The sequence below is a fragment of the Perissodus microlepis genome, chromosome 1, assembly GCF_051167445.1.
Source record: "Perissodus microlepis isolate ML-2025 ecotype Zambia chromosome 1, ASM5116744v1, whole genome shotgun sequence".
Taxonomy (NCBI): Eukaryota; Metazoa; Chordata; class Actinopteri; order Cichliformes; family Cichlidae; genus Perissodus; species Perissodus microlepis.
This window is the reverse complement of record NC_140461.1, coordinates 13,462,181-13,489,070: the sequence shown is the minus strand read 5'-3', so window position 1 is coordinate 13,489,070 and position 26,890 is coordinate 13,462,181. Positions and strand designations below refer to the sequence as shown.

Genomic DNA, 26,890 nt, shown 5'->3' with positions numbered 1-26,890 from the left:
ATTCAGTAATGCTACTTCTTGGCACCATCAAGTCACGAGTACATAAAACAACTCAATTCCCAGCAAAGTCTGTAATGATACTTCATGTCAGCAAAAAAAAAGAAAGGAAAAAAGCTTACTTGAGATTAACTTGAAAGGAAAAAATAAAGTGCACATGCTAATGAGCTAACATCAGCATAAAAAACAACAACAGGTGCCGTGTCTTGCCAAAAAGAGATTAAACACAGGTGTGATTAATAAAAAAAGGTTTCAGCCAGGGAAATATTTTTTGATGAATGTGGTTCTGAAATGTGTTATACAAGGAAGTCTGTTCATGAGGATGGTCAAACTAATCATCACCATTTATTTGTATTAAGCCACTGAATTGCAAGATTGATTTAACGAAAGATGGCTAAGAAGTAAGCTTAATGTTCAGGTAATGCTACAAAGAATGAAAAACATTAAATACATAATTTGTAATATTAATCCTGCAGGGAGGCATGCATTTTTGTCCACCATTTGAAATTATAAACCTTGAATTTGACTCACTGCATACTTTTGATTTATGATGAAAACATATCATGTTAAATGACAATAATTAGGTGTAGTAGCCATTTATTGCATTTTTCGAGCAATATGTCCCAAAACTTGTTGTAATAGTAACAGTGGTTACTATTAATACTAACAGTTCCTGCCTTGTACTCAATATGAGTATAAGAATGACTTTAAGCCAGCATGTACATTACCATGGCCCTAAAAACTAACCTTTAAGGAATTCAGCATCATCTTCTATTTTCATGCTTTACAAAATGGAGCCAATGACTCAACATTTTTGATCAGGAACTGACTTTTTTTCTCACATGTTTCAAGTACACATGAAGCACTGACTTACTTTTAGCCTATATGAAGCAATAATACTTCTGACAGAAATCACGCAAATCAACTATTCTTGAAATGAAAAAGATTAAAGTTTACTAATCTGATGAACTTTTTGTACTTTTGTGTATGGAGTGAAGCTGTGGAAGCAATGTGTACATATATATGTAAATCTGTTAATATAACTATATCCCTTGATGTGTTACAGGGTTACAAAACCAAATATATGTAGCAAAATGTAAATAAGGATTGATGATAGGACAGGACACAAACCGGAAGTTAAAGAGATAATTATTATTTACTAAATAGGGAAGATTAATTAATAATAGAGATCATTATTTACTAAAAAGTGGCGAAGGGTGGGATTAAATAACCACATGCTTCTTTTTAGCTCTTATGAGAAGTTAAGTTATTTATTATTATTATCGTTTTCCTTACATTTTGTGCTATTCTAACATCTTAAAAATAAAGCCTTATCTATCTATTTATCTATCTAGATTTTTAAATTCAGATGTTTTTGTTTGTGTTTTAAATATTCCTTTATAATAACTATGCATACTACAGTTTTAATTTTGTTTATACATGTTTTTTGGGGGCTTTGTTTTGTTTTGTTTTGTTTTTTTAACTGCTACCGAGACGCGTCAAAATATGTCCAGTGAAAAGGGTCTGTCATAGCCTATCACATCATTTTACATTTCTAAGATACATCCTGGGAGGATAACTTTGTTTTTAAGTGAACAAAACACTCTCAGAGACACTTTCAGAGCTCTGGGCTTTTTAACTGCGGTTTTGTCTGGATCATACCATGATAACGCTTCTAAAATGAATTATTTTAAATGAGTCATTTACGGAGTTCAAATGTCATTTCTGTATACACAATGCTAACAATTATTATGTCGTTATTCCGTGTACCTTAACAGTTTGTACAAACACGTCAATCTAACTTTTGTCGTTCGTGTTCCTCACACACCTCCCCCTCTCTGCCAGTGGTTCGTTCCTCACTCCAGCTGATCGGCCCAGGATCCCCGGTGGTTCCGTCCGTTGCTGGCTTTGACGGCCCCAGCGTCTTAACGTCGACTTCAACTACTTTAATTTGACGGACTAGGTGGCCGCTTGTGTCGTCAAATTGTCCACCCTACACTGAAACTCGGAAGAATTATCTGGGCAGAGTGACGGTTGTATGCTTATCAAAGCCAAGGGGATCTAAACGCAAATACGAGGCCCTCACTCCATCCACGGATTCACCTGCTACACCGACAGCTTGACACGGGAGACAGACATGGGCGACACGGGGAGCGAGGGCAGCAAGCCTCCGAGTAACGTTAACGTTATACCCCCTCGCTGCCCCTGTGGGTTCTGGGGGTAAGCAGAATAACCTGTCAAACGTCTCGCTTTCTAACGCTTTCTTTCTCTGCCAGTAGCTAGCAGAGTCGATAGCCACTAGCATTAGCGGCTCAAACAGGGATGAGCTGCTTTTCTCCTTATTACCCCCTCCCCATTGTTTTGTAGCATTAGCTACTAGCTAACACCAGTTGGCCTCGGTAACCTTTTCCTGTAAAGGAAGGAAGCAGGGTAGGGAATCTGGGGTAAGCCTTCCAGGTTACGCGACAGGTGTGAAAGTGTTAATCAACTGGATAGTTAACGTGTTAAGTTCATGCATGAAGCAGTTAGTTAGAGACATCAAAGTGTCTCCATGAACCAGACTCTAGCAGAAAGAAACGGGCAACTGGTACTTTAAACTGAATGTGCCGGGGTTGCACAGACAAACTGGCACTGTGCAATAATCCTGGTGTGTACAATTTGATTCATGTGTGTTGAGGCATATGTTAACTTTGCAACACATATGAGCCCAAATTAGGTTTTGTAATATGGACCGGTTGAAAAATGTATTAGTGTTATCACTCTTTGGCTAGTTCTTCAAATGTCGAAAAAGTAGCCCACATTGTTGTATTTTAGGAAAAAATTGATGCAAAATATTGTACTTTAGTGGACGTATTTATGATAGGCATTTATAAACACTTGTAGTCTTAAGTTTTCAGCTCAGTGGTAAAAAATCAGAGAAATGTAGCACTTAGCCAGACAAGAGAGGATCCCAAAATTAGTTCTCACAAAGTGAAATGAGACTATTGGAACTCACAAGTATCTCATTCCGTTTGTGTATATTTTACAAAAATGCCACTTTATTCACTGACCTTTGGATTAGTATGGAAATGGCGTACAATACAAAAGACACTGCAATGTCAGTCACCAGCTCTCATCAGAGAATGTGTTTTCCGTGACCAAAGGCATCAGTTTTTTTTACCTGACTAGAGTTTATGAAGCATTTAAATATCTGTGGAGTTTGTACGCAAATAATCATATCCATACCGCCTTGGCTTTGGGAGAAGCGTTTAAATGGGTTTGTTACGGTACCAAAACTAAGCATGATGGCTCAATATTTTATTTTTTTAGTACATCAAATGTCTTTAATTTTTTTTAAATATTTTAAGTAGACCACAGATTTGCTTTAAAAACAAGTTAATAAGTATCAACAATTATGAGTGTGGACTGCATAAGTTCTGTTACTTGGATAGCTAGTATTATTTATTTAGACTAATTTTTTATGCCACCCTCCAACAACTTATCTGCTACCAGTGGTGGTATCCGTTGTAATGGTACCAAGGACACAGGCACATATCTTGGCCAGAAATAACTGTTTGCCGGGCTGTGAGGATGCATAAATTGATTGAAAACATCTTGCACTGCTTCTGAAAATATTTGGCTGTCATACATAAATATGAGTATTCCAAAAGTTCATATTGGGAAAATGAAAGTGAATACTGTCACAAATAGTATCAGACACTTGCTCTTTCTAAAAAGTTCAAAGTTTTTATATATTTTTTTTCTCAGACAAATTTGAGAAGGTCAGGTGCGAGGTATTTGATTAAACTGACAAAGAATAAGTCAATGCTAACTTAAGCTTTTAGTACATTTATGGTAACATAGCATGTTGTCGTCAGCACTTCACCCATTTCCGTGACCTCCACTTGTAGTCCGTATGCGAGTAGGTGCAAAAAAGGGCACATTTATTTTGTGCCTTCTGATTATTTTATCATTTCACTAATGAATGATTTTCTAAATTTTGCACTTAGGCTGTGAAAAAACATATTTTAATGTGGCTGCAATGACAGAGTGAACTTCAACCATTTCTTGGCCACATTTAATTTAACAGTTTTGGGAAAGCAGTTTTTAAGTTGCCTTGCACATAAACAATAATTCACTTATTGAATGAATGTTTTATATCATCATGTACCCACATGGATATAAAACATTTTATTTGTACTGAATTGCAAAATCATGATAGCACCAGCCCATTTTAAAGACTTCATATTAGCAGAAAAGATGTATAATGCTGAAAATAATGGCGATCGCTGTTGACAAGGCTGTGCAAAATGACTGGATTAGTCAAGTAATTAACCAGTCACTTAGTTTAATAACTTGTTCTGTATTGCTATCCACACCAAAACATTTTGGATCAATACAAGCACTGATTGTGTGCCTTGCAGTAGTTTGTAGATTGTGTCATTTTCAGAAAGAAAGCCAAAGCAGAGAACAAGCTGTTCGGTACTATAATAGGATGTTAAAAAAGTCAGCAATGATGCATCCAAACTCTATAGTTTAGCATCAAATGTCCCTTCCTATTTGACTTTCTTCTATTTGTGAGATCTACTCGCAAGCAGCCACCTGATCTGCTTATCCGTCTATGTTCCAGTTGACTGCTCAGCTGTGTAAGTTGTAAGGGTAATGCTAAGTTGTCTTTTATGAAATGTCAATAAGCTAGTTTTTTGAAACTGTTCAGGTCAGTGTCCAGAGGATGGGGAGGGAAAAAAGCATAATTATGGAAATTAGTATTGAGCAAAACATTAAAAATCCTTTAGGCAATCTAAGAGCTATTCTTTCCAAAGTATGACCTTCAATTTTAGTGTATTTAAGATTACCGTTTGAATTCAAAATTGGGTGTTTGTTTGATAATGTGCCACCCTTACAGTTTCTTTTGAGAAACACATTGCCAAAAATAAAATAAAATAGGTATTTCTAGCACACATGAAGAACTGCATGGTATGTCTGCTTCCCCAGTAACATAAAACTAAAACAGTTCAGTCCTTGGCCGTTACTTTTTTACCCCCAGTAAAGGTATACCATCATCTTAAAAGTAATTGAGCCACATGCACTGGTGATACTATGCTTTGATTGCTTTCTATCACCTGAGTTCTAGCTGTATTTATGTTGTCTTTCATTTACCTGCTCATGTCAGGAGAATTTATTAAAAACTAATTTCTTCAAAACATTTATCACCCTTCCAATATCTCACTACTTTGTGTCACTCAGGCTGAATCACAGAGGCAGTGGAGCCTGTCTTCCTGTCTGTTCCAATCAGATATTCTCATTAGTAACAGCAGTAGGCCAACTATGAAATAGACATGTTGTGTGCACTCTGTTCAGGCTTCAGTCAGCTTAACAGCCATGGAGCTGTTTTTTCTCCTGCATAGTTTTTCTCACCCTTCCTCATCCTTTTGATTTCCTTAATGAATCTGTAGTTTGATTACCTCTGATTGTAAGGTTGATAAGAGGATATGACTTGATGTTTACCCAGCATTGGCTTCCTCCCTGTCTGCGTGTAATGATGAGGTTTCTCGTCTTTCCTAACTTCTTGCTTCATCCTTTCCCTTTTATACCTGAGACTACACACCAGGAGACTGACAGAAAGCCCTCAGGTTGACTGCAGCTGACCCCACATTTAGAAATGAGGACAAAGGTGTGCAATGGAGCGCCCAAAATAAATAGAATGTGACTGATAGCAGCAACCGTCACGCTCAGTGCACAGACAGTAAGGACGAAGGCTGGAGAGGAAATGAGAGGAGCCTTTCTCAGACTAAACCCAGAGCCATCTGTTGTGAAAGAGCTGTGCCACTGAAATCAGCAAGGCTCCATGACAATAGATAACTTATATCAAAAGTCTTTATCTGCCTTCAGGAAGGAAAAGTATGTTGAGAAAACTCAAACTACCACACTGATACTTTAACCCTTACTGCTAACCACTAGCTTTGAGTCTGTATCCCCATTAACATACTATGGGGAGTTTCATAACAATCAGAGGGAACTAGTTGACTTTTGTTCAGCTCTGTGATCAAAGTGAGACAGAAAGAATCTAAATCCAAAACACAGAAACATAATGTAAATCTGTACTTATATTGACTGTTCAGATTGTTCTGGTAAATACGTTGGAGGACTGGCATGTCCAGTGTGTGTCAAAAAGAATTATCTAATTTCTTTAGGTAATGAACATAAAAGTTTGTGGTACATTTTAAAATACATGGCTGACTATAAAGTTTTACATACAAAACCTATGTTTTGTATTCACAGCTGCCCAATATTGATTTAATCAAGAAAAAAAATAAAAATAGAGTCTAGGATTTCTAATTGGAATTTATATTTTTGTAAGTGTACATGAGCAAAAATATAGCCAAAAAGATACATTTCACCGCTCACTCTCACTTTTATCTTAGCCTCTTGTCTGTTTTATCTTATGCCTTTTACTGCAAAACTGTTTTTAACACTCAGACTGCTCTATTAACACAACTGCGTTCCATTCCTTTTCCTCAGGTCAAGCAAAACCATGAATCTCTGCTCAAAATGTTTTGCAGGTAAGTTATTGTTTTAGTGGGAGTTTGTTGACTGATTTTTCTGTCTTAAAACCTCCAAACAAAGAAAATGTCCTCATGTCCATGTTTCCATAGACACTCAAAAGAAACAGCCAAACGACGACTGTGCTCCAAAGGCCTCTTCAAACTCTAACACCAGTCAAGCAGACATGTTCTGTAATGAAACAAACAACAGCATTAGTCAGTCCCTCATATCAGAAGACCCTTTGCCCGGAGAGATAGGAGTGACATCTCTACCTGCTCAGGACGGTAAGACAATCAGCAAGTTTTTCCTTTGGATCTGTGGGTAGTGAACATTTACACTTTAAAATATTATGAACTTAAAGGCTTGGTAATATAATGTGTGTAATTTGTAATATGCGCCCTACACATGGAAACAATGTATGATTCGTAGGTTTCAAATTTAGAAGTGAGTTAATGTGTGCCTTTATAAAATTGAGTTGTCAAAACCAGAGCTTTTAGATGAGAGCATTTTTCTGTGGAACACTGTTAGTAGATTCTGCCAGCTCAAGCAGCAGCAGCAGTATCCCTGTCCTGGCTATATTTGTCCTCATGGCACAGATAGAATAATAGGAAAGGGCATCTATTCAGAAGTGAAGGTTTTAAGAGGACACCTACAATTGCCAGGGCATCAGTCATTGCTATACAGTGACAAGGTTATTTGTGGAGGCCAATTCATAACAGAAAAATAAAGTGGCTACAAAACGGATGTGCAGAAATGGTATAAAAAAATGCCACACTAACCTGGTCTTTTATTATGTTATTAAAATAATAAAAGACCAAAACTGTAAGGCTAGACCCCCTATGCTAAGTGAGCCTACCGCAGACATGAGCGAGACAGATAAATATGAAGGCATGCCGGCTCGGACGTCGCCCGGATCAACAATGGTCCATGTCAGGTGTTGAGGAACCAGGGCACCCTGACGAGAAGTGGGCTACTTGAACAAGAAGGCATCGGTGGGCAAGAGACGAAAACAGGGCGTTGTTGGAATGCTACTACGCAAGTAACCCTGGCGGAAGGGGTTACATGAATAGGATGAGGGACCTATGGATTCTTCAATAACCAACATCCACAATGACAGCGAAACAACTAGTAGCTCAGTGTTCCAACATTCAAAAGAAGGGACTGCTCTCACAGCTAGAGATTGACGAGGTACAACATAAATGCTACGGCAAGGGGGAGGCAGGACGCCAGGTCAGGGGGGAGATATCATCACCCCCACCCGAGATTGGGTACAAAGCCCAAGTGCGACAGGAGAAGGATCGTTGAGTGCGAGAGGAACTGACCTGAAAGATAGGATCATGGCCAAGCTTGAAACCTGGATCCCCCGTAGCCGGTTACCAAGATTACGTGAAGTACCAGAAGGTCTGCTCGATGATGTTAACGCAGCACTACGGATGATACCTACAGCCACGCTTACCGAGACTAACAAGCTGATCTACAATACAGCAGCAGTGATCATTGAGATGCTTGGCTACAAGTTGAACAGCCACAAGGGGCAGTACCCTCCATGGAGAAGGAGGCTAGAGGGCAAGATCAAAGTAGCACGGAGGGAGGTTAGCCAACTAACGGAGTTGCAGAAAGATGCGACAAAGAAGGTGCATAAAAAGTACAGCAAGCTGTCCATGCCTGAGGCCTTGGAAACTGCCAAGCAAAGACTCACAGCCTTGGCCAGCCGCTTGAGGAGGTACACCAGAGAGATAGAAGGCAGGAGAATAAACCAGCTGTTCTCCACTGAACCAGCAAAGGTGTACTCTCAGTGGCAAGGGAACAATAAGAGAACAGCACCACCAAGGCTGGAGACGGAGCAATACTGGAAGAGCATATGGGAGAAGGACACAACCCATAACGGCAATGCTCAGTGGCTAGTGTATCTGAGGGCAGACCATAGCAACCTCCCTGAACAGGGTCCAGTAACCATCACGGTGGCAGACATCCAAGCAAGGGTTTCTAGTATGAAAAGTTGGACAGCACCAGGCCCCGACATGGTTCACGCCTACTGGCTGAAGAAGCTGACTGCACTCCACGAGCGTCTGGCAGCACAAATGAACCAGCTGCTAGTTGACGAGAGACACCAGGAATGGCTAACCAAAGGTCGTACAGTCCTGATCCCCAAGGACCCCAAGAAGGGACCGGTCCCATCCAACTACCGACCAATAACCTGCCTCAGTACTACATGGAAGCTCCTGTTAGGCATCATATCGGCTAAGATGAACAGGCACATGGGTCAATATATGAGTGGGGAACAGAAAGGGATTGGCAAGAATACCAGAGGCGCAAAACACCAGCTACTGGTAGACAGAACAGTCAGCCGAGACTGCAAGACCAGGCTGACCAACCTGTGCACTGCCTGGATTGATTACAAGAAGGATACCGACTACGGAACGGAGCAGTTGTCAGCCACCTCCTGTACATGGATGACATCAAGCTGTATGCCAAGAGTGAACGAGACATCGATTCACTGATCCACACTACCAGGATATACAGCAATGACATCGGGAGGTCATTCGGGCTGGAGAAGTGTAGTCGGATGATAACAAAGAGAGGGAAGGTAGTCAGAACTGAGGGAATCGAACTACCAAAAGGCAACATTGCAGACATAGAGGACAGTTACAAGTACCTGGGGATCCCGCAGGCGAATGGGAACCATGAAGGAAAGCTGCAACCACCAAGTACCTGCAGAGGCTCAGGTAAGTCCTGAGGAGTCAGCTGAACGGTAAGAACAAGATCCGGGCTATCAACACCTACGCCCTGCCCGTGATCAGGTACCCAGCTGGTATAATAAGTTGGCCAAAGGAGGAGATAGAAGCCACTGACATAAAGACAAGAAAGCTCCTTACCATGCATGGAGGGTTTCACCCCAAGTCCAGCACCCTGAGGCTGTATGCTAAGCGGAAGGAAGGGGGCCGGGGACTGGTGAGTGTCAGCACCACAGTCCGGGATGAGACAACGAACATCCAAGAATACATTGGGAAGATGGCCCCAACTGACCGAGTGCTCAGTGAATACCTCAGGCAGCAGAAACCCAAGAAAGAGGAGGTAGACGAGGAACCATCATGGAAGGACAGCACAGAGGCACTAATTATGGCAGCACAAGAACAAGCTCTGAGTACAAGATCCATAGAGGCTGGGGTCTATCACACCAGGCAAGACCCCAGGTGCAGGCTGTGTAAAGATGCCCCTGAGACAATCCAGCACATAACAGCAGGGTGCAAGATGCTAGCAGGCAGGGCATACATGGAACGCCATAACCAAGTGGCCGGCATAGTATACAGAAACATCTGTGCCGAATATGGCCTGGAAGTTCCGAGGTCAAAATGGGAGATGCCCCCAAGGGTGGTGGAGAATGACCGAGCTAAGATCCTGTGGGACTTCCAGATACAGACGGACAAAATGGTGGTGGCTAACCAAACAGAAGAAGACGGCTGTAGTGATCGATGTAGCGGTTCCGAATGACAGCAACATCAGAAAGAAGGAACACGAGAAGCTGGAGAAATACCAAGGGCTCAGAGAAGAGCTCGAGAGGATGTGGAGGCTGAAGGTAACGGTGGTCCCCGTGGTAATCGGAGCACTAGGTGCGGTGACTCCCAAGCTAGGCGAGTGGCTCCAGCAGATCCCGGGAACAACATTGGAGATCTCTGTCCAGAAGAGCGCAGTCCTGGGAACAGCTAAGATACTGCGCAGGACCCTGAAGCTCCCAGGCCTCTGGTAGAGGACCCGAGCTTGAAGGATAAACCGCCCGCAGGGGCAAGCTGGGTGTTTGTTTTTTGTTTTTTTTTGTTTTTTTTTGTGTGTGTGTGTGTGTGTGTATATGTATATGTATGTATATGTGTGTATATATATATATATATATATATATATATATATATCTCACTTTTAAATGGTGTTTTTTTGTTTTTTTTGTTTTTTTTGTTTTTTTAGATTTCTACATGTAACATGTACATATAACTCTTCGATATTTGACTCGGTTGCATTCCTAGTGTTACACACTTTTTACAAACTCCTTTAAAACTATATAAGGAACAGGTGGATCATATAACACATATTTGGTGCAACTCTTTATCTTTTTACCACCTTTTTACCACCCACAGCCACACTGCCTCTTGGCTGGCTCCAGCCTGTACACATGCACACTGCGGTCTTTCCTTCACAGATATCTATCATAGTTGCTGCAAGGAGGAAAAAAACCTCATTGCATAATAAAGGATTTCGCACGCCTCAGTCACGGTCTTTTCATCCTGCTTCCATATTGAAGATGGTACCCGAGTATCTGGGCAACCACCAGCAGATTCCTCGACAGCTTTTGTCCTCAGCCTCTTAGGGTTTTAAACTCTGGGCCTAACAGTGTCCCTGTAACACATCACCTAGTCTGTCAATCTAATACAGTTTAAACATTTATTTACATGTCTAAAGGGCTTGAGATATTTATACAATTAGTAATTTTGATCTTTAATTGCAGATTTTTTTTTTTTTTACATTTTTTTTAAACTGCTAAATAATTAATTTTTTCAGTTGAAAAATCACATTAAAGTAAGAAACTAATCTTCTTTTCCTTCTTCTTTGGTTCTTTTACTCATTTTGATCTCTTTCCCTTCTTTTTTTCTTTTCTTTTTTTTTTTTTTTTTTTTTTAACTATTTTCTGCCTCAGGAGCATCCAGCAACGACACAGTCTTGGGTTCATTCTCCACTCCGACAAAACGTACATTTGAGTCAGGTATACCTCAGTTCTATACTACTACAATATACACTGTTGCATTTTGTTTGTATGTTTAGTCATGTGCACTTAGAAAGTTCAAATTGGAGGACCCATTAGTGTCAATAGCATTGAACTGATCCAACATGGCTGGGTTAATGGTTCTTCCAGGACAAGTAGCGGACAGCAGGATATTACTGATGCAACAGAATGTGCCAAGGCAAATGTAAAGCCAATCATGCTGTACTAGAGTGAATGAACACCATGAATATGCAGTATATCCACATGTAGTTGTTGCGCGGAATGATAACATCGACATGCAGTATGGAGATTTAAATGGCAAAAGTCACATAGAAAGAGAATTGTAGCTTCATGGTTAGCAGCATCTTCATTTGATTGTATAGATTAAAAACAGATTTTGATTAATGAAGAGGAAATGGGTCACAGTGGCACACCACATGTGCATCTGTGAAGGACAGCATTATCATTAGCACTAATGGGAATCTACTGAATGAGGTCTATAAAACAGCCAGACTATTTCCTATTGCAGATTGCTTTTATTGTTCTTTCACCCTTAGGTGGCACAACTTGCTAAACTCATGCGTGCACACTCACACAAGACAATGTCTAGTACAGAGTAGGATAGGCTCAGTAAAGGTGTGTGAACATGCTGATCCCTTGTCTAAAAAAGCGGGATCATGTCTAGTAATACACATACTCACAGTGTCATTTAAACCTTTTACTGTTGGTTGAGTTGACATTTCACTTTTTACAATCTCTCTAAATTGGGGCCATCTGTATTTCATTTTAGACGCTGGATACACTTTGACTTTACCTTTTGTACAATATTTAATCTTGAACTAAAACGACATTAAGTCAACCAACCGCTCATCAGTTTACAGTGCAAATGCCCTGCCTTCACATATTTTCCTCCTTTAACTTATAGTTGTTCACTTACATTTAAATTTGATGTTACAGCTTGCTAAATTGGGTGCCGAGATCTTCTAGGATAACAAAAAGCAGGCAAGAATGAATTTTTTTTCCACAACATGCAATTGCACATGTGCAGACACACATACACACAAAGGGATCGATGGAGCAGACTAGGAGGGGATCTAACTGTTCAGCTTGGCCTAGTTCTCAGAGATTTATTGAGCGCTGATCTGCATTTTGGCCAGGCCAGTGAAAAAGTCTGCAGGATTGATGAGAAAAGCTGAGTTGAAATTCTAGCCAACCAGTGAAACCTTGCTACATTCTCTTGCTGTCTCAGGTGCTGGGCTGCACGTAATTTAATGCAGGAGAACTATCAATCTCGCTCTTTTTTTTTTTTTCTTTTTAAAAAAAAAAAATTAACACAAAGAAGAGTTTAGTACCAGTTTGCCATCATCTGTGCAATCCCAGTTACAGAATAGACTAATTCTGACAATGGTGTATTGGAGTTTTTCTTAGGTTCCTCAGGTTTTGTATTGTTTATTCCATGGTAATAAAAAGTAAAGAAGGATTTTGGCTTCAGTTGCTTTAGATTTATTATTTCAACACTTTGCATTTTTGTGTCTGCAGTACAAAACAGATTAATTTTCATTGAATTAATTTTTATATGTAATTAATCACAGTCTACTCTGATTTAACTCAATAGAATCGGAATAAAGATGCAAAATACTCTTAAGCTATAGCAATATTGCTATTCATTTTGCTGAAAGTCAGCGTAATGTAGCTCCAGACTTTCAGTGTTTCATTGCATTAAGAGAATCTCTAGGAACTATTTTTCTTAGATGTATAAATTTTATTTGTTTAGCACCATTTAAAACATGGCTACAAAATACACACTAAAGCAGCAACAACAACAGTCTTAGTAACATGACAAGTAAAATAAACAAATAAATTAAGAATGAAAATGTGGAAGTGGGTTTGAAAGAAAAATGAAAAGCTGAGTTTAAGTTCAGTTCCTTTGTTGCAGGGCTCTAACTGGCAATGCCTGATCTAAAAACAACAACAAAAAACAACAATTAAGCAAAACAGTTGTAGCCAAATGTTTGGTTTTTTAAACTTATTTTTCTCTCTCTTCTAAGCCTCAGATTCAGAAAGTGATGTTTCACCTGAGAAGCGAGCGAGAGTAGGTGGGATCCCAGAGGGTGAGGAGTCTTCATCATCATCATCATCATCGTCTTCATCCTCGTCTCGCAGTGGCTCTAAACAGCGGAGCCGTAAGCGTTGCCATCGCTGCCAAACCAAACTGGAGCTGGTACAGCAAGAGCTGGGTTCCTGTCGCTGTGGTATGATGACACATTTTCATATGTACACTATTAACATACGCATCACATGAACACTTACGCAAAGGGGCATAATCATTAAGTACATGCATAATACTGTTAGCTTCATAAAGATATCACCTTAGACCATGTTATTACCTTATGTTAATATGCAGATACATACATAAGTACACTTCGGTTAGCTTAGTAATAGTTTTGTGAATTATGTGTCCAGCACAGCACCGTTACCTGGACATTTCTTTGTGTGTTGAAAAAAATATATATGACTGCTTTTGCAAGCCTTGAGGGACCATTACAGGAAAGCCTCAATGTTTCACATTGCACATAAAACATAAGCCAATTACCACAAACACTAATGTAGTTCAAACCAATACTTGGCTTGCTAATCAACTTGTTTGCATACAAATTAAAGTACTTGAAAAGTCAGAGCTCTTCACTGCTTAAAGACCAATCTGCTTAAACCATTGCAATAATTTCTAAATTGGAAATTGACTTGCCTTTTTTTTTCCACCAGGTGCTGCTTAATACACGGGCTATCCATCCTTAATAGTCCAGTGCTTACTATGAAAACATGCTTTTTACAGACTGAAAGGGAAAATGGTGGCAATTATAGTGATTTCTGACTGTTGAAGTAATTGCAGATTACTTTGCTAATGGTTCTGCAGAATGTTCCACAGTGTAAGCCAAGAAGGTCTGATAATGAGCTGAAAGGATGAATGCTTTTCAGATTGTATTGGGGGTGAAAAAATAGCTCAAGTAGTGAATCTGATCCGATGCTGTTAGTCTCAGTAGTTTTCTGCTTTTACACAGTTGCTATTTATCGTACTAGGTATTAATATAACACAGAGTGAAGGCACTGGAATTGAACAGCTAATTATATCATATCTTTTAATGTGGAGACCTAACAGATGAAGGAACCAAAGCATTTCCTTTTAACCTAATAACAGTGCTCCTGCTAATTTCTAAACATTACTTCTGTGATTTTTCCCATAATGGGGAAAATGCGAAATCTCTCAATTATTTATATGTGTGGCTAAAATGTAAAATTCTTCTAAAGTCAGAAAGACAATTAACAGACGATGAGAACCGGGAGTACTACAACCTTAAAACTTGATTTCTTGTTGGCCTTCTGACCTTACTTCAAAACATGACAGTAAGCTTTGGTTTAAGTAATTATTAATCTGGGCATACAGCACGGTTTAATCACACAGTGGCTGCAGTTTGTTTGACCTTGCTAGCCTGCTGCATGTTGTAAAGAAACGGGGACAATGAAAAAACACTTTGTAAATAATTAGCCTATTAATTAATGTCTGCCATACAATAACTGGTGACTCACTCACTGGCAATTAGATTTAGAGGTTAGATTAGGAGGAAGCACCCAAGACCAAGCCATAGATGTTATCCAGAGAAGAAACCCAGAGGTGAAGGTCTTCATCTGCTATGTTTCTAACCAAGGGTGGTATGCTGCAGGTGCAAGAGACAGTTTGGGCCTTGGTAAAGAGGCAGTGCAGCCAGGTCTGTTTTTGGTTTACAGAAGTAGGGATTGACAGGTCCAGACACACAAGCTGTTATTATACCTGCAGTCTGACATTTTTCCAGGCATATAACTGGATATGTTTAAGGGTTTCCTTTACAGCGTGTGTGCACACATCAGCTCTTCCTCATCCTTTATTCATTTTTGCCTCTACGTAAAATAAATATTTTAGACATGTTGGATTTTAGCTGTAAAATCTTTGAAACTTACAGTATACTCACAGATTGTTTTTTGCATCACAAAAAACATTCTCAAGTCACAACGTTTCTTCCCAGTTCATTAATTTTACAGAAGAACTCAGTTCACCATTTTGTTAGAAAATACCAGCAGTGAGCAGAGGACAAAATTTTTGATTTGTGGTTTCTAAGTTTCTAATAGGGGGAATATTCTGTCCAACGTGACACAACTTTCCTCCCTTCTAATCCACTCGCGTGTGCTGTAATTGTATAGGTTTTAATTGCCTAGAAACCAGATGTTAAACTGGGCCTTTAATCACTACTTATTAAATGCCAGTAGCGTTATTATGTGTATTAATGAATGAATTTAAGATGATGAAAGCTAACGAGCTTCCCTGAGCTTAACGAGCCTCCACCATTGGCAGGGCTTTTTGTTGGAAGTGCTACAGTAGTTGGAGGGAGGAAACGCTATCTACTGAAAAACGGAATAGCATTGAAAGAGGAAGCGATCAAGTAGAATGTCTTCTTTGACACACAGGCACTGTGTACATGTTATCTGCCCTTGACCATTTAAAAAGTATATCTAAAGACTAAATGTTTATCGACCTTTACTGGCATCTAAAAGTAATGCTACTCTTTTGATTTTATTTCTAGTTAAATTGTTTTAGGTGTGCTTTATGTAGCCATATCTTTTTTTCTTAGTTCATGTATTAACTGCAGTGTGTACAGTTACAACTGCAATATTTGTGCATTTACTTAAGGCAACAAATTAATCCCTCCTTGTCTCTTTTATCCACAACCCCAAACCCGTCCTTTAGGTTATGTCTTCTGTATGCTCCATCGGCTTCCAGAGCAGCACGAGTGTCTGTTTGACCACATGGGCCGTGGACGTCAGGACGCCGTCCTCAAAATGGTTAAGCTAGACCGCAAGGTGGGCCGCTCATGCCAGCGCATCGGGGAAGAGTGCTCTTGAATAGTCGTTCTCTCAGAAGAATCTTTAACAGGGATATTATTTTCTTGTCTTTTTTTCCTCGAGATTTTTGCTTTTTTTTTTTTTTTTTTTTGTGAGAGTGGAGATACAAACCTCCACCTTTTTTCTCTTAAAACTATGCTTGCTCTTTTTGAATTCCACTATCGCCTATCTTGGTTGTTTTCTGCTTTTGTTGGCTTGATTATATCCCTGCTGCCTTTTGGAAAAAAACAAACCAAGGAAAGACAAAACAATAAAGAGCAAAGGAAATATAGAGTTTGTTCCCTTTTGTTGCAAACTCTCGACTTCATAAAAATGAATGAAGTAAGATGACATGAATAAGACAAGAAATGCAATGCTTTATACAAGTGTATTTCTTGGAAGCCAGACTTTACTCTTTACCTCAGAAAAGGAAAGGAAGAAACTGAGGAGGAGGAGAAAGAAAAGGTTATCTTTCATGTACTCCTTGGCTTTGGCGCTGTTTATAGACTGTGCTCTTTACCTCAAAATCAGACCAGAGCTGCTTTGTACTCTGCGCCAAGCACGGACTTTGTGAAACAAACGAGCAAGCGAGCCTCAGTTTAATTCAGTGTCTTACCCCCCCTGGCCATCGATCACCCATAACCCTTAACCTCTAGAAACACAAACACCTGTTAAAATCATCCACCTCAGGATACTGAAGCTCAGTCTTCCCTCCTCCCATCAACTTCCATCCTTCTCTCCTACTCAACACAACACAATTTTCTCCATTCATTTAGGATTCTGTGAGGCTGTTTCTGCCACTGTGGATGATAAAACTGTTGGTGGAAGTCTAAGTCCATATATTCAGAACTTGCAGGTTGTCTTGGACTCAGACACACACAGTGGTGGTGGGAACCGTAAACCGTTTGTCCTTGAATAACTGAGACCTGTCTTCAGTGTCAGGATGTGACTGAGGAAGACTTGAAGATTTTGTCTTCCTCTTTTTGTCTCTCTTATCTCTTTATTATGTGCAAACCTTCCACATAAAGACATTTCCTCTTCACATCCATAATCTTTTTCAGGATGTGTACAAACTTCAGCACGACAAAATTTACAGGATGTGAGGGATAAAGCGTTCTTATGATTTGGACTTGGACCTGGAATGTCTGCATTGTTACACATTACTGTACTTTTGCTATCATACACAGTTTGACTCTGGTGATATTTTATGCGCTCAGCTGTTGTTCACATTGAGCACAAACAAGTAAAATCTAACGTTGCTGTATACATCATTTGATCTGAAGCTGCAGTAGCAGTTTCTGATGGCAGTCTGGGTCTCATCATGTTTTTTAGTTATCTTTGTTCCCAGCTTTGAAGCAAGATTTTGTATGGGCGTATTTGATTCCTTTTTACCAGTACTTTAATATCCCTTACTATAAGTTGCGATTTCTAGCTAGCATGATGAGATCACATGCATTCTCCTCTTCCTGTGCTTCTCTTTGGTTTTCTCATCTTTCCCTGTATTGATTGCTCTATTTTCTCTCGTTTAATTCGTTATCCCTCTTTCTTGTTGCGCTGTAGATGGAGGGCATAGGTCTGGAGTCAGTGTGCTGAAAGTTTAATTCAGTAAATAATTACCTTCCAAAGGTTTTCCAGATGGAGTGTAGAAAAATGAAAAGAGAATGCGTAATGAATGAATATTTGGTATCCTAAATAAAAACTTATTTAACCTTGTTAACATTTTGCATTTCAAACTTACACTGAAGTTTAGAGCTGAATTTTCTTTTGGTTGTTAAGATATCAAGTGAGAAGGTCACTTGTGTAAAATTCTATAATTTTTCTTTTGCTTTACCGTTTGCTTCTCCTCTTCACCCTTTTTTGTTTTATTGAAGAAGAATAAACTGGATTAGACAAAAATAAAGCAATCTTTGGTGTCTTTACTGGCTTAGGAGTGTTATACATCAGGTACATCTTGCCTTTTTGCCTCCAGAACTACCTTAATGCTTTGTGCCATAGATTCAACAAGATGCTGGAAACATTCCTCAGAGACTTTGTTCCATTTTGACATGATGGCATCACACTGTTGCTGCAGATTTGTTCACTCCGCATACAAGATGCAAATCTCTGGTTACACCTCATCCCTACAGTGCTCTATTGGATTGACATCTGATGACTGTTGAGGCCATTCGAGTACAGTGAACTGTCATGTTTAAAGAAACCAGTTTGAAATTATTTGAGTTTTGGTGTTTTTATCCTGCTGGAAACAACCAGCAGAGGAAAACAAGGAACGGACATGGTCAGCAGCACTGCTGTGGCATTTAGACAATGCTCTGTTGGTATTAAGGAGGCCAAGAAAATATACTGCTGCTAGTTTTTATACTATAAATATCTGTTTACTGCTGACAGAGAGCTGCTATAGATCTACACACATTCGTTTGTGTGTGGCTAATGGAGAATTTTAACTAAAGAGGCCTCTGACGGCAGCGGTGAGTCTTGTGGGTTGGCTGAACTAATTAATGTAGTTTAAGAAAAAGAAGACATGCCGCTATGATCAAAACAAATCTTCAGATGTTCAAGTTGGTCATCTGCCAGCCTGAGTGTAATCTCTTATCCTGCTCTCACTCAAAGGGAGTCAAAACTATGTGAGATAGCACCTAATGTGAAGTAGGTGTGAGGAGTTTTCTCTCTGTAAGTGAAACTTTAAAAAAAAAAAAACTGCTTAAAAACTTTATAAATCACTTGCAGTTTACCTCATCTTTAGCATTGCAACATGTTAATTTTACATTCAGTTCAGTATTGCAAGAGCCTTAAGTTAATAGTTATTTTGCTGCTTGTCATTATTTTGGATTTGGCTCAAGTACATTGTTTTGATTTGTAATCTTTTAAGCCCCCCCAAAGCCTTGTTATATATTTATGTATTTTTATTTTTTATTAAAGTTTGGCAGGGTCTATACTTTTCTTCTTGTTTTATATTGTGCTGATTATATCCTGCACCCTAGATAGAAAAAGTTCCTGGATTGGGTGGCAACAAGGAGCATAAGATCTGTATTCGCTGCAGGCTGCCTGGTGTTAGAGAGGGATTTAGAGGATAAGATGTTGTGGCCGGTGGTAAGTAATCTCCTTACAGCTCAACAAACAAGGAAGCCTGCAGTTCTTTCCACCTCCATTGGCTTCCAACTGTTATATACACCATCCTTGTATTGACTATTGCCTTGTTAAATGCTTGCTCTCTGCGGCTCTCCCTGTGTCTTTCAACTGATATCACTTTCTCTCTGTGTCTCAGAAGCACTCACAAGTTAGGAAAGCGCTGACGTGTTTGTTCCTGCTTTAAAGAGCAGGCACCAGTTTGAACAAGAGTTTAGTGAAAGAATAATCTCAGATATACAGTAAATGCAATAAAGGATAATGAATTTAATGTCCGATGAAGCTGTTTTCCAGGCAGAGCTGGATATTCAATATAATTGTAAAGTCACTTATTAGTCTGATTACATTTGATGAGCACTCATTGGTGTGAAAGCATGTCTGTAATTACATCCGATGCATTACAGCCACTTAAAGACAGAGGATTCCTTATTTATAATTCAAATAAATGATACAGGCGGACACCTCGTGTCAGATCTTTGAGGAGGGAAATTATATACTTCATATAATTTTTAAAACAAGTTTTTAAAAAAATCCATATGTCCAAGGTATTTTTATAAGACTGAATAAAATGACTATGCTTAATGTGAAAATGGCCATTCACAGTGATGAATTCCGAGATTCATGCAGACTTTCTTGTAATTTCTAAAGTGCTCCTGTGCAATAGTTGCGCAGCCTTTCTGAAAGCTTTTTGATGGTTTTCTTTGGATACTGGCTGCTTTTCATGACTTTCTACAGTCATTGGTCTAGCCCAGGGGTCGGCAACCTGCGGCTCCGGAGCCGAATGCGGCTCTTCAGTCCTTGTACTGCGGCTCCGCGTGGTTTGGGAAAATAAATTAGAAGTAATTAGCTGAAGTGTATTTTATTTATGTTAGTTCTTTTTTTAACTTGTAGTTCTAAATTGGAAGATTATTGTGATATTGAAATATAAAAATAAAATTAGATTTTATTATTTTTTCATCTCTCAAAATACGTGTCACACTCACAGAAGCCTAAACGCCATGCATTTATCGAGACTTTCAACCCCAGGTAGGCCAATTATGGATCTTCGGATCCACATTATGTCAGCAGCTGTTCTCCACCGTGAACTATGTTAAAAACAAACAGCGGTCACGCCTCACAGATGAAAGCTTACAGTCCTGCGTAAAGATGAAAGTGACTTCGTACAGCTCCGATTTGCAGACGCTGTGCGCCGAGGTTCAGGAGCAGAAGTCCCATTGTAAACATACCACGGCAGACCCGCTGCTTTTCAGCATCTCTTTATTGGCCACTTTTCACACACGGTTGCTGTACGCATACAGCCGGCTGTAGCTTTTCAGCTCACAGCCCGACAACACAACAGCATAGATAGCACAAACTTTAAGGCTGCGAGGCGTGATTGCGGGTGCCGCTCAGGTGCGTCCGCCTCCCATGCAGCGGCGCTGCAGACCACGCCCCGCCACACACATTAACCAGGTAAAATACATATTTAGGCAGAATTTTGCAAATATCTATTTTTTTTAGAAGCACAGTGCTTTTTTTTCCAATTATTTTTTAAAAGTCAGGTCAAGGCTCCAAAAGCCCAAAGGCGATATGAGGGTGGCGGATCACAGCAGTTTTTGTTTGCTACATGGATCATTTTAGTTCAGGTTGGTGTCTTTCCTTTTGTTATATTTCTTTAGGAGTTCAAAATGTGTTAATTACATAAATAAAATGTAAATTTCTCTGTAGAACTTCATGGATTTCACAAGCAATAGACCTTAGTTGCTCTGTGGATTCTTTTAAAAAGCAGTTGAAAACTTCTCTGTTCAAACAAGCCTTTTGTTGATCTACGTATTTTATATTCTTTACATTATTTCCATTTGATCTTTTATATTGTGTATAATGTCGATTGATTGTATTGTTTATTTTAATCTTTGTGTACAGCGCTTTGTGACTGCCTGTCTGTTAAAAGCGCTTAATAAATAAACTTTACTTACTTACTTTAGGTGTTCACACAAAGCATAAAAGTAAAAAACAATATATACAGTGTTATCTTCATTTTAGATGTCAAAAAGTATTTGCGGCTCCCAGTGTTTTCTTTTGCGTGGAAACCGGGTCCAAATGGCTCTTTGGGTGTTAAAGGTTGCTGACCCCTGGTCTAGCCCTTGTACCTCAATATTTTCAGAGTATTTATTTATTTTAGCCATTTTGTTTATTTGGTTAGCCTTTTTTTTTTTAATTTAGAGACTGCGTTGGTTTGGACATGTGCAAAGGAGGGACAGTGGAATGATGTTGAATATGGAGCTTCCAGGAGGAAAAGCGGAATACTCAGAGGATAAAGTGGTAATGAAGGACATGCAGAGGGCTGGTGTAACAGAAGAGGCAAATAATCTGCTGTGGTGACAGATAAAGGGAGCAGCTGAAGGAAGAGGTTTGTTTAGCCACTAATTACCAAACGATCAATCTAACTCAAGAGATGAACCACTGTTTTGTCTACAGATAAAAGGGAAACTTGGCAAAGAACCTGTTTTAACCTCCTAAGACCTGAACTCTTCCACGGCATGTATTTTTAATTTCTCTTTGATATTTGGGCTGATTGGGAACTGAGAAATGTAAAAACGAAGAATTACCAGATTTTTTTTTTTTTTACGTAATTTTTGTTTCCAAGAAAAATGAGAGCCACATATGAGGATATTCATTTAAAATTTCGACAGAACAGTAGCAGTATAATGTCCTCGTAAGTGGATATCAGGCCCTTGTAGAGCAAAATGTAGTATTTTGGTCTAAATAACCCAAAATGTGATGTCCACATATGTGGACGCCAGATCCTAGGAGGTTAATATAGGAGCTTTTGGCATGCTGTTATACAACAGCCTGTTGCAACAACACACAATTTGTTCCCATTTATCTAATCTACAAAAAATAGCATTTTTGTAGAAAAAGGTGATTCAGGCTGGGCAGAAGAATGAAAGTAGGGTTGTTGTTTTTTTTGTCTTATATACTTTATTTCCATGTATCTTTGCATATGTTCCAATAAATTGCTGCAGCTTTTTCCCTTTTTCTAGCAAAATATACAGGGAGTGCAGAATTATTAGGCAAATGAGTATTTTGTCCACATCATCCTCTTCATGCATGTTGTCTTACTCCAAGCTGTATAGGCTCGAAAGCCTACTACCAATTAAGCATATTAGGTGATGTGCATCTCTGTAATGAGAAGGGGTGTGGTCTAATGACATCAACACCCTATATCAGGTGTGCATAATTATTAGGCAACTTCCTTTCCTTTGGCAAAATGGGTCAAAAGAAGGACTTGACAGGCTCAGAAAAGTCAAAAATAGTGAGATATCTTGCAGAGGGATGCAGCAGTCTCAAAATTGCAAAGCTTCTGAAGCGTGATCATCGAACAATCAAGCGTTTCATTCAAAATAGTCAACAGGGTCGCAAGAAGCATGTGGAAAAACCAAGGCGCAAAATAACTGCCCATGAACTGAGAAAAGTCAAGCGTGCAGCTGCCAAGATGCCACTTGCCACCAGTTTGGCCATATTTCAGAGCTGCAACATCACTGGAGTGCCCAAAAGCACAAGGTGTGCAATACTCAGAGACATGGCCAAGGTAAGAAAGGCTGAAAGACGACCACCACTGAACAAGACACACAAGCTGAAACGTCAAGACTGGGCCAAGAAATATCTCAAGACTGATTTTTCTAAGGTTTTATGGACTGATGAAATGAGAGTGAGTCTTGATGGGCCAGATGGATGGGCCCGTGGCTGGATTGGTAAAGGGCAGAGAGCTCCAGTCCGACTCAGACGCCAGCAAGGTGGAGGTGGAGTACTGGTTTGGGCTGGTATCATCAAAGATGAGCTTGTGGGGCCTTTTCGGGTTGAGGATGGAGTCAAGCTCAACTCCCAGTCCTACTGCCAGTTTCTGGAAGACACCTTCTTCAAGCAGTGGTACAGGAAGAAGTCTGCATCCTTCAAGAAAAACATGATTTTCATGCAGGACAATGCTCCATCACACGCGTCCAAGTACTCCACAGTGTGGCTGGCAAGAAAGGGTATAAAAGAAGAAAAACTAATGACATGGCCACCTTGTTTACCTGATCTGAACCCCATTGAGAACCTGTGGTCCATCATCAAATGTGAGATTTACAAGGAGGGAAAACAGTACACCTCTCTGAACAGTGTCTGGGAGGCTGTGGTTGCTGCTGCACGCAATGTTGATGGTGAACAGATCAAAACACTGACAGAATCCATGGATGGCAGGCTTTTGAGTGTCCTTGCAAAGAAAGGTGGCTATATTGGTCGCTGATTTGTTTTTGTTTTGTTTTTGAATGTCAGAAATGTATATTTGTGAATGTGGGGATGTTATATTGGTTTCACTGGTAAAAATAAATAATTGAAATGGGTATATATTTGTTTTTTGTTAAGTTGCCTAATAATTCTGCACAGTAATAGTCACCTGCACACACAGATATCCCCCTAAAATAGCTAAAACTAAAAACAAACTAAAAACTACTTCCAAAAACATTCAGCTTTGATATTAATGAGTTTTTTGGGTTCATTGAGAACATGGTTGTTGTTCAATAATAAAATTATTCCTCAAAAATACAACTTGCCTAATAATTCTGCACTCCCTGTAATGAAATTAGGGCAATCTCAAGACCTCTGCACAGTAGTGCAAATCTGTGAGCGAATACTGATTGTGTGGCAATGTTATATATTCTACTGCAGGGTAAATAACAGATGTTTACTTACACATTTGCCTTCTAGAGTTAAAAAGAATATGACAAACACAAAATGTGGTTATGTGCCTCTGAGGCAGCAGTATAAAGCATATGTGTCTTTATGTCTGTGCTACTTAACTAGTTTCTTGTTGTTGTTAAAAAGGCAACATTACCAATCCCTTTTAGCACCCACAACATATTTCTGCTGATGTTGTTACAGTAAGCCATCAGCATGAATAGGCCATGTATTGAAAGCATATGTTTCCATCCAAGTTTATACAGTCACTATCCCTATCAAGCCATAGACTCCAGCACCGTCCAATGATCTTTAACCACCACAAAGTGACTTTATTCTGCAGAAACCTCAAACAGGCATGCTGCTGACATTTGGTCAGGTTTAAGAGAAAATTAGCAGCAACGGTGGCAGATTCAATCCCAATATACCCATAACTGTCTGTCTGACATTTTTTTCCATGTGACCTTTAAGGAAGAAGCTGACAGCACACTTCTTTTCAATTGCTGGCTGACTTCAACAAAGAAAAGTAAAGAGTAAGAGGATGGGAATTTAATGAAAAATTACCAGTGAATTTGGAGGTCTGTATTACACTGAGAGCCTGTAATAGATGGCAAGCAAGATGGGGTTTCAAATTTTTAAACTGATCGCAAACATTAATCATAGCCATACACACTCATTAATCCATGATGTCCTCCAGTGCGCTCAGTTTCACAAATCTAAATTTATTAACATGACTACCTGAAATTACATGACGTTTTTCAAACAGAGTGGTTTGCCAAAGAAATGCACCCTTGTACTGACTATGTAAAAGCGCGTTTCGTGGCCCCAGAGAGAGTCGTGTGTACTCTATTGAGAACTTTCAACTTACCTATGTCAGTGTCCGTTGAAGAAATAAGTTTGACTGCAAGTTTTAAGGCTACATTCTGCTTGGGATCTCTTGAAAATTGATTTCATTTTCTTTTCTTCAAACACTCATTCTTTTGCATCCCTGCTTTTCGTTCTACAAATAGCCCACAGCATAAGATGACATCTACTTAGTTCAAAACAGCTCTTTTGCTATTAATACATTCATCATTTGTGCTATTCCACTATTGATTTTCACTTTCTCACTTCTTTTTAAACTTCCAGTTGAGTAGCTTTTCTGCATCGCTCCACTCTGGTTCTGCCTCTTGCCCGGTCCCATAACCCATCCTTTGTCTTCCTTTAACTCTAAACAATCCCTTTCCCACTCTTTGTTGCTCAGTGTAACACAGATGGGGAATGTAGTGTTCTGCTCTACTTCTGAGTCTGTTTCCAAGACACAGAGGTCAAAAATGTTGACTTCAGTTTGGATTTGAGAAGCTGCTTTGACATCTACAGCATTCTGGCCAGTTTGTGCTTCAGTGGATTTAGGACTGCAGTGTTTTTCTAATGGGAAATACCCCCTTTTTTGACAAGCGTGCATGACTGGTATATTCAATTAAGAGTAGCCACATTTCGCAGCAACCCCACAAAAGATGAGATATACCAGTCTAAACTAAAATAGGTGGCCTGCCATGGCTGCATCACTTACAAGCTGACTATAATTAAAAAAGAAATAACTAATTCAAGTGAAAATGATCCACTTAAATTTAATTAAGTGGTTTATCAGTGCACTAAACCTTGAAATGTTATTTGTTGAACATCATTTTATTGAGATCAGGAAGGTGTACCCAAACAGAGGATGCCAGACACTGATGTAGGAAGTATAAACAAAAGCAACTTTAATAGACGCTGTAGATGAAACAAAGACTAGTAAGATCTGAGACTTTAACACACAAAAACACCCGCAGAGTCCAGGCAGACACAATCCTGCGAGCTTTGAGCTAAGTTAAGCTGTACCGGGTTCAATATCTAGAGAAGACACTTTGTTGTGGAGCTCTGACAGGGGCAGGATACAAACATCATGCTGTTTGTTGATTTTGACACGGGTGTCCAAATTCACAACCCTGAGAAAGCATGACAGATATTCAGAGTGGAAGCGTGGCAGTGCACACAGAGCCATAGCCTTGTTAAAAGAACATCACCAGCTGACTGGGAATACTGGCTCTACGCTTCACACAGACTCCACATTCTTGGATTTCTTAAAATAACGGAAAACACACATATATGAACGTCATGTGTGTGGTTATGATCCCATACTGCAAACTGTTTTCCCCTCTTTTTAATAGGATTACTATTTCCTAAATGCATTACAAATATGCATCTGTTCACAAGTTACATCTTTGTTACCGAGTTGTATACAAAATCAGATATATGTAACCACTATCACACTTTATGTGAGTGATTGTGACTGAATTACAATGTTCCACCTACATATTCTACCGAAACAGTTTAGATTCATTACATTCTTATTTTACTTAATTATTTGGTTTATACATTGAACTTCAACACATAATTCAAATTCAACAGCCTCCAACAAAAACAAATAGATAAACAGTGGAGTTATTTATTAGCATTTCTTTTTTTTCATCTAAAACATGCTCCTTTTTACACTGGTGTGCTAATTTGAGTCACACAGAGATGCCTTTTAATATTCATGCAGCTCAGGGAACATGTTCCTTTAGTAGTAGATGAAAAACAGAACAATGAGAAGTTGAAAAAGTTGTAGAGGAGAAACTATTGTTATCAGAGTCATTACATACTTGGTAAAATATGAAAACAGTGTGTTTCTGCTATAATATTAATTTCACTTTAAATTCCATTTACCAGTTCCTCAAAACACAAATATTATTCGATATTATCTTGATTCTGGCTTACCAAAAAGTTAATGTCTTTATTTGGGGTGGAATATGGTAGCCTTCTCTGACTTTTGTTATTCACAAAAATCTTCTTCTTTTTTTTTTTTTTTAAATCTCATATTAATAA

General features: G+C 39.2%; 1 protein-coding gene across 1 annotated transcript; it reads left to right on the top strand.

The window, feature by feature from the left end:
- Nucleotides 1-1,842: 1,842 nt before the first annotated feature.
- On the top strand, nucleotides 1,843-18,083 carry LOC146393536 (AN1-type zinc finger protein 3-like). Its single transcript, XM_084930640.1, has 6 exons — nucleotides 1,843-2,217; nucleotides 6,499-6,539; nucleotides 6,633-6,806; nucleotides 11,207-11,272; nucleotides 13,321-13,524; nucleotides 16,050-18,083. Exons 1-6 carry the CDS (start codon nucleotides 2,135-2,137, stop codon nucleotides 16,202-16,204), a joined length of 723 nt encoding a protein of 240 aa, XP_084786766.1. The 5' UTR covers nucleotides 1,843-2,134; the 3' UTR covers nucleotides 16,205-18,083.
- The last annotated feature ends 8,807 nt before the right edge of the window (nucleotides 18,084-26,890 follow it).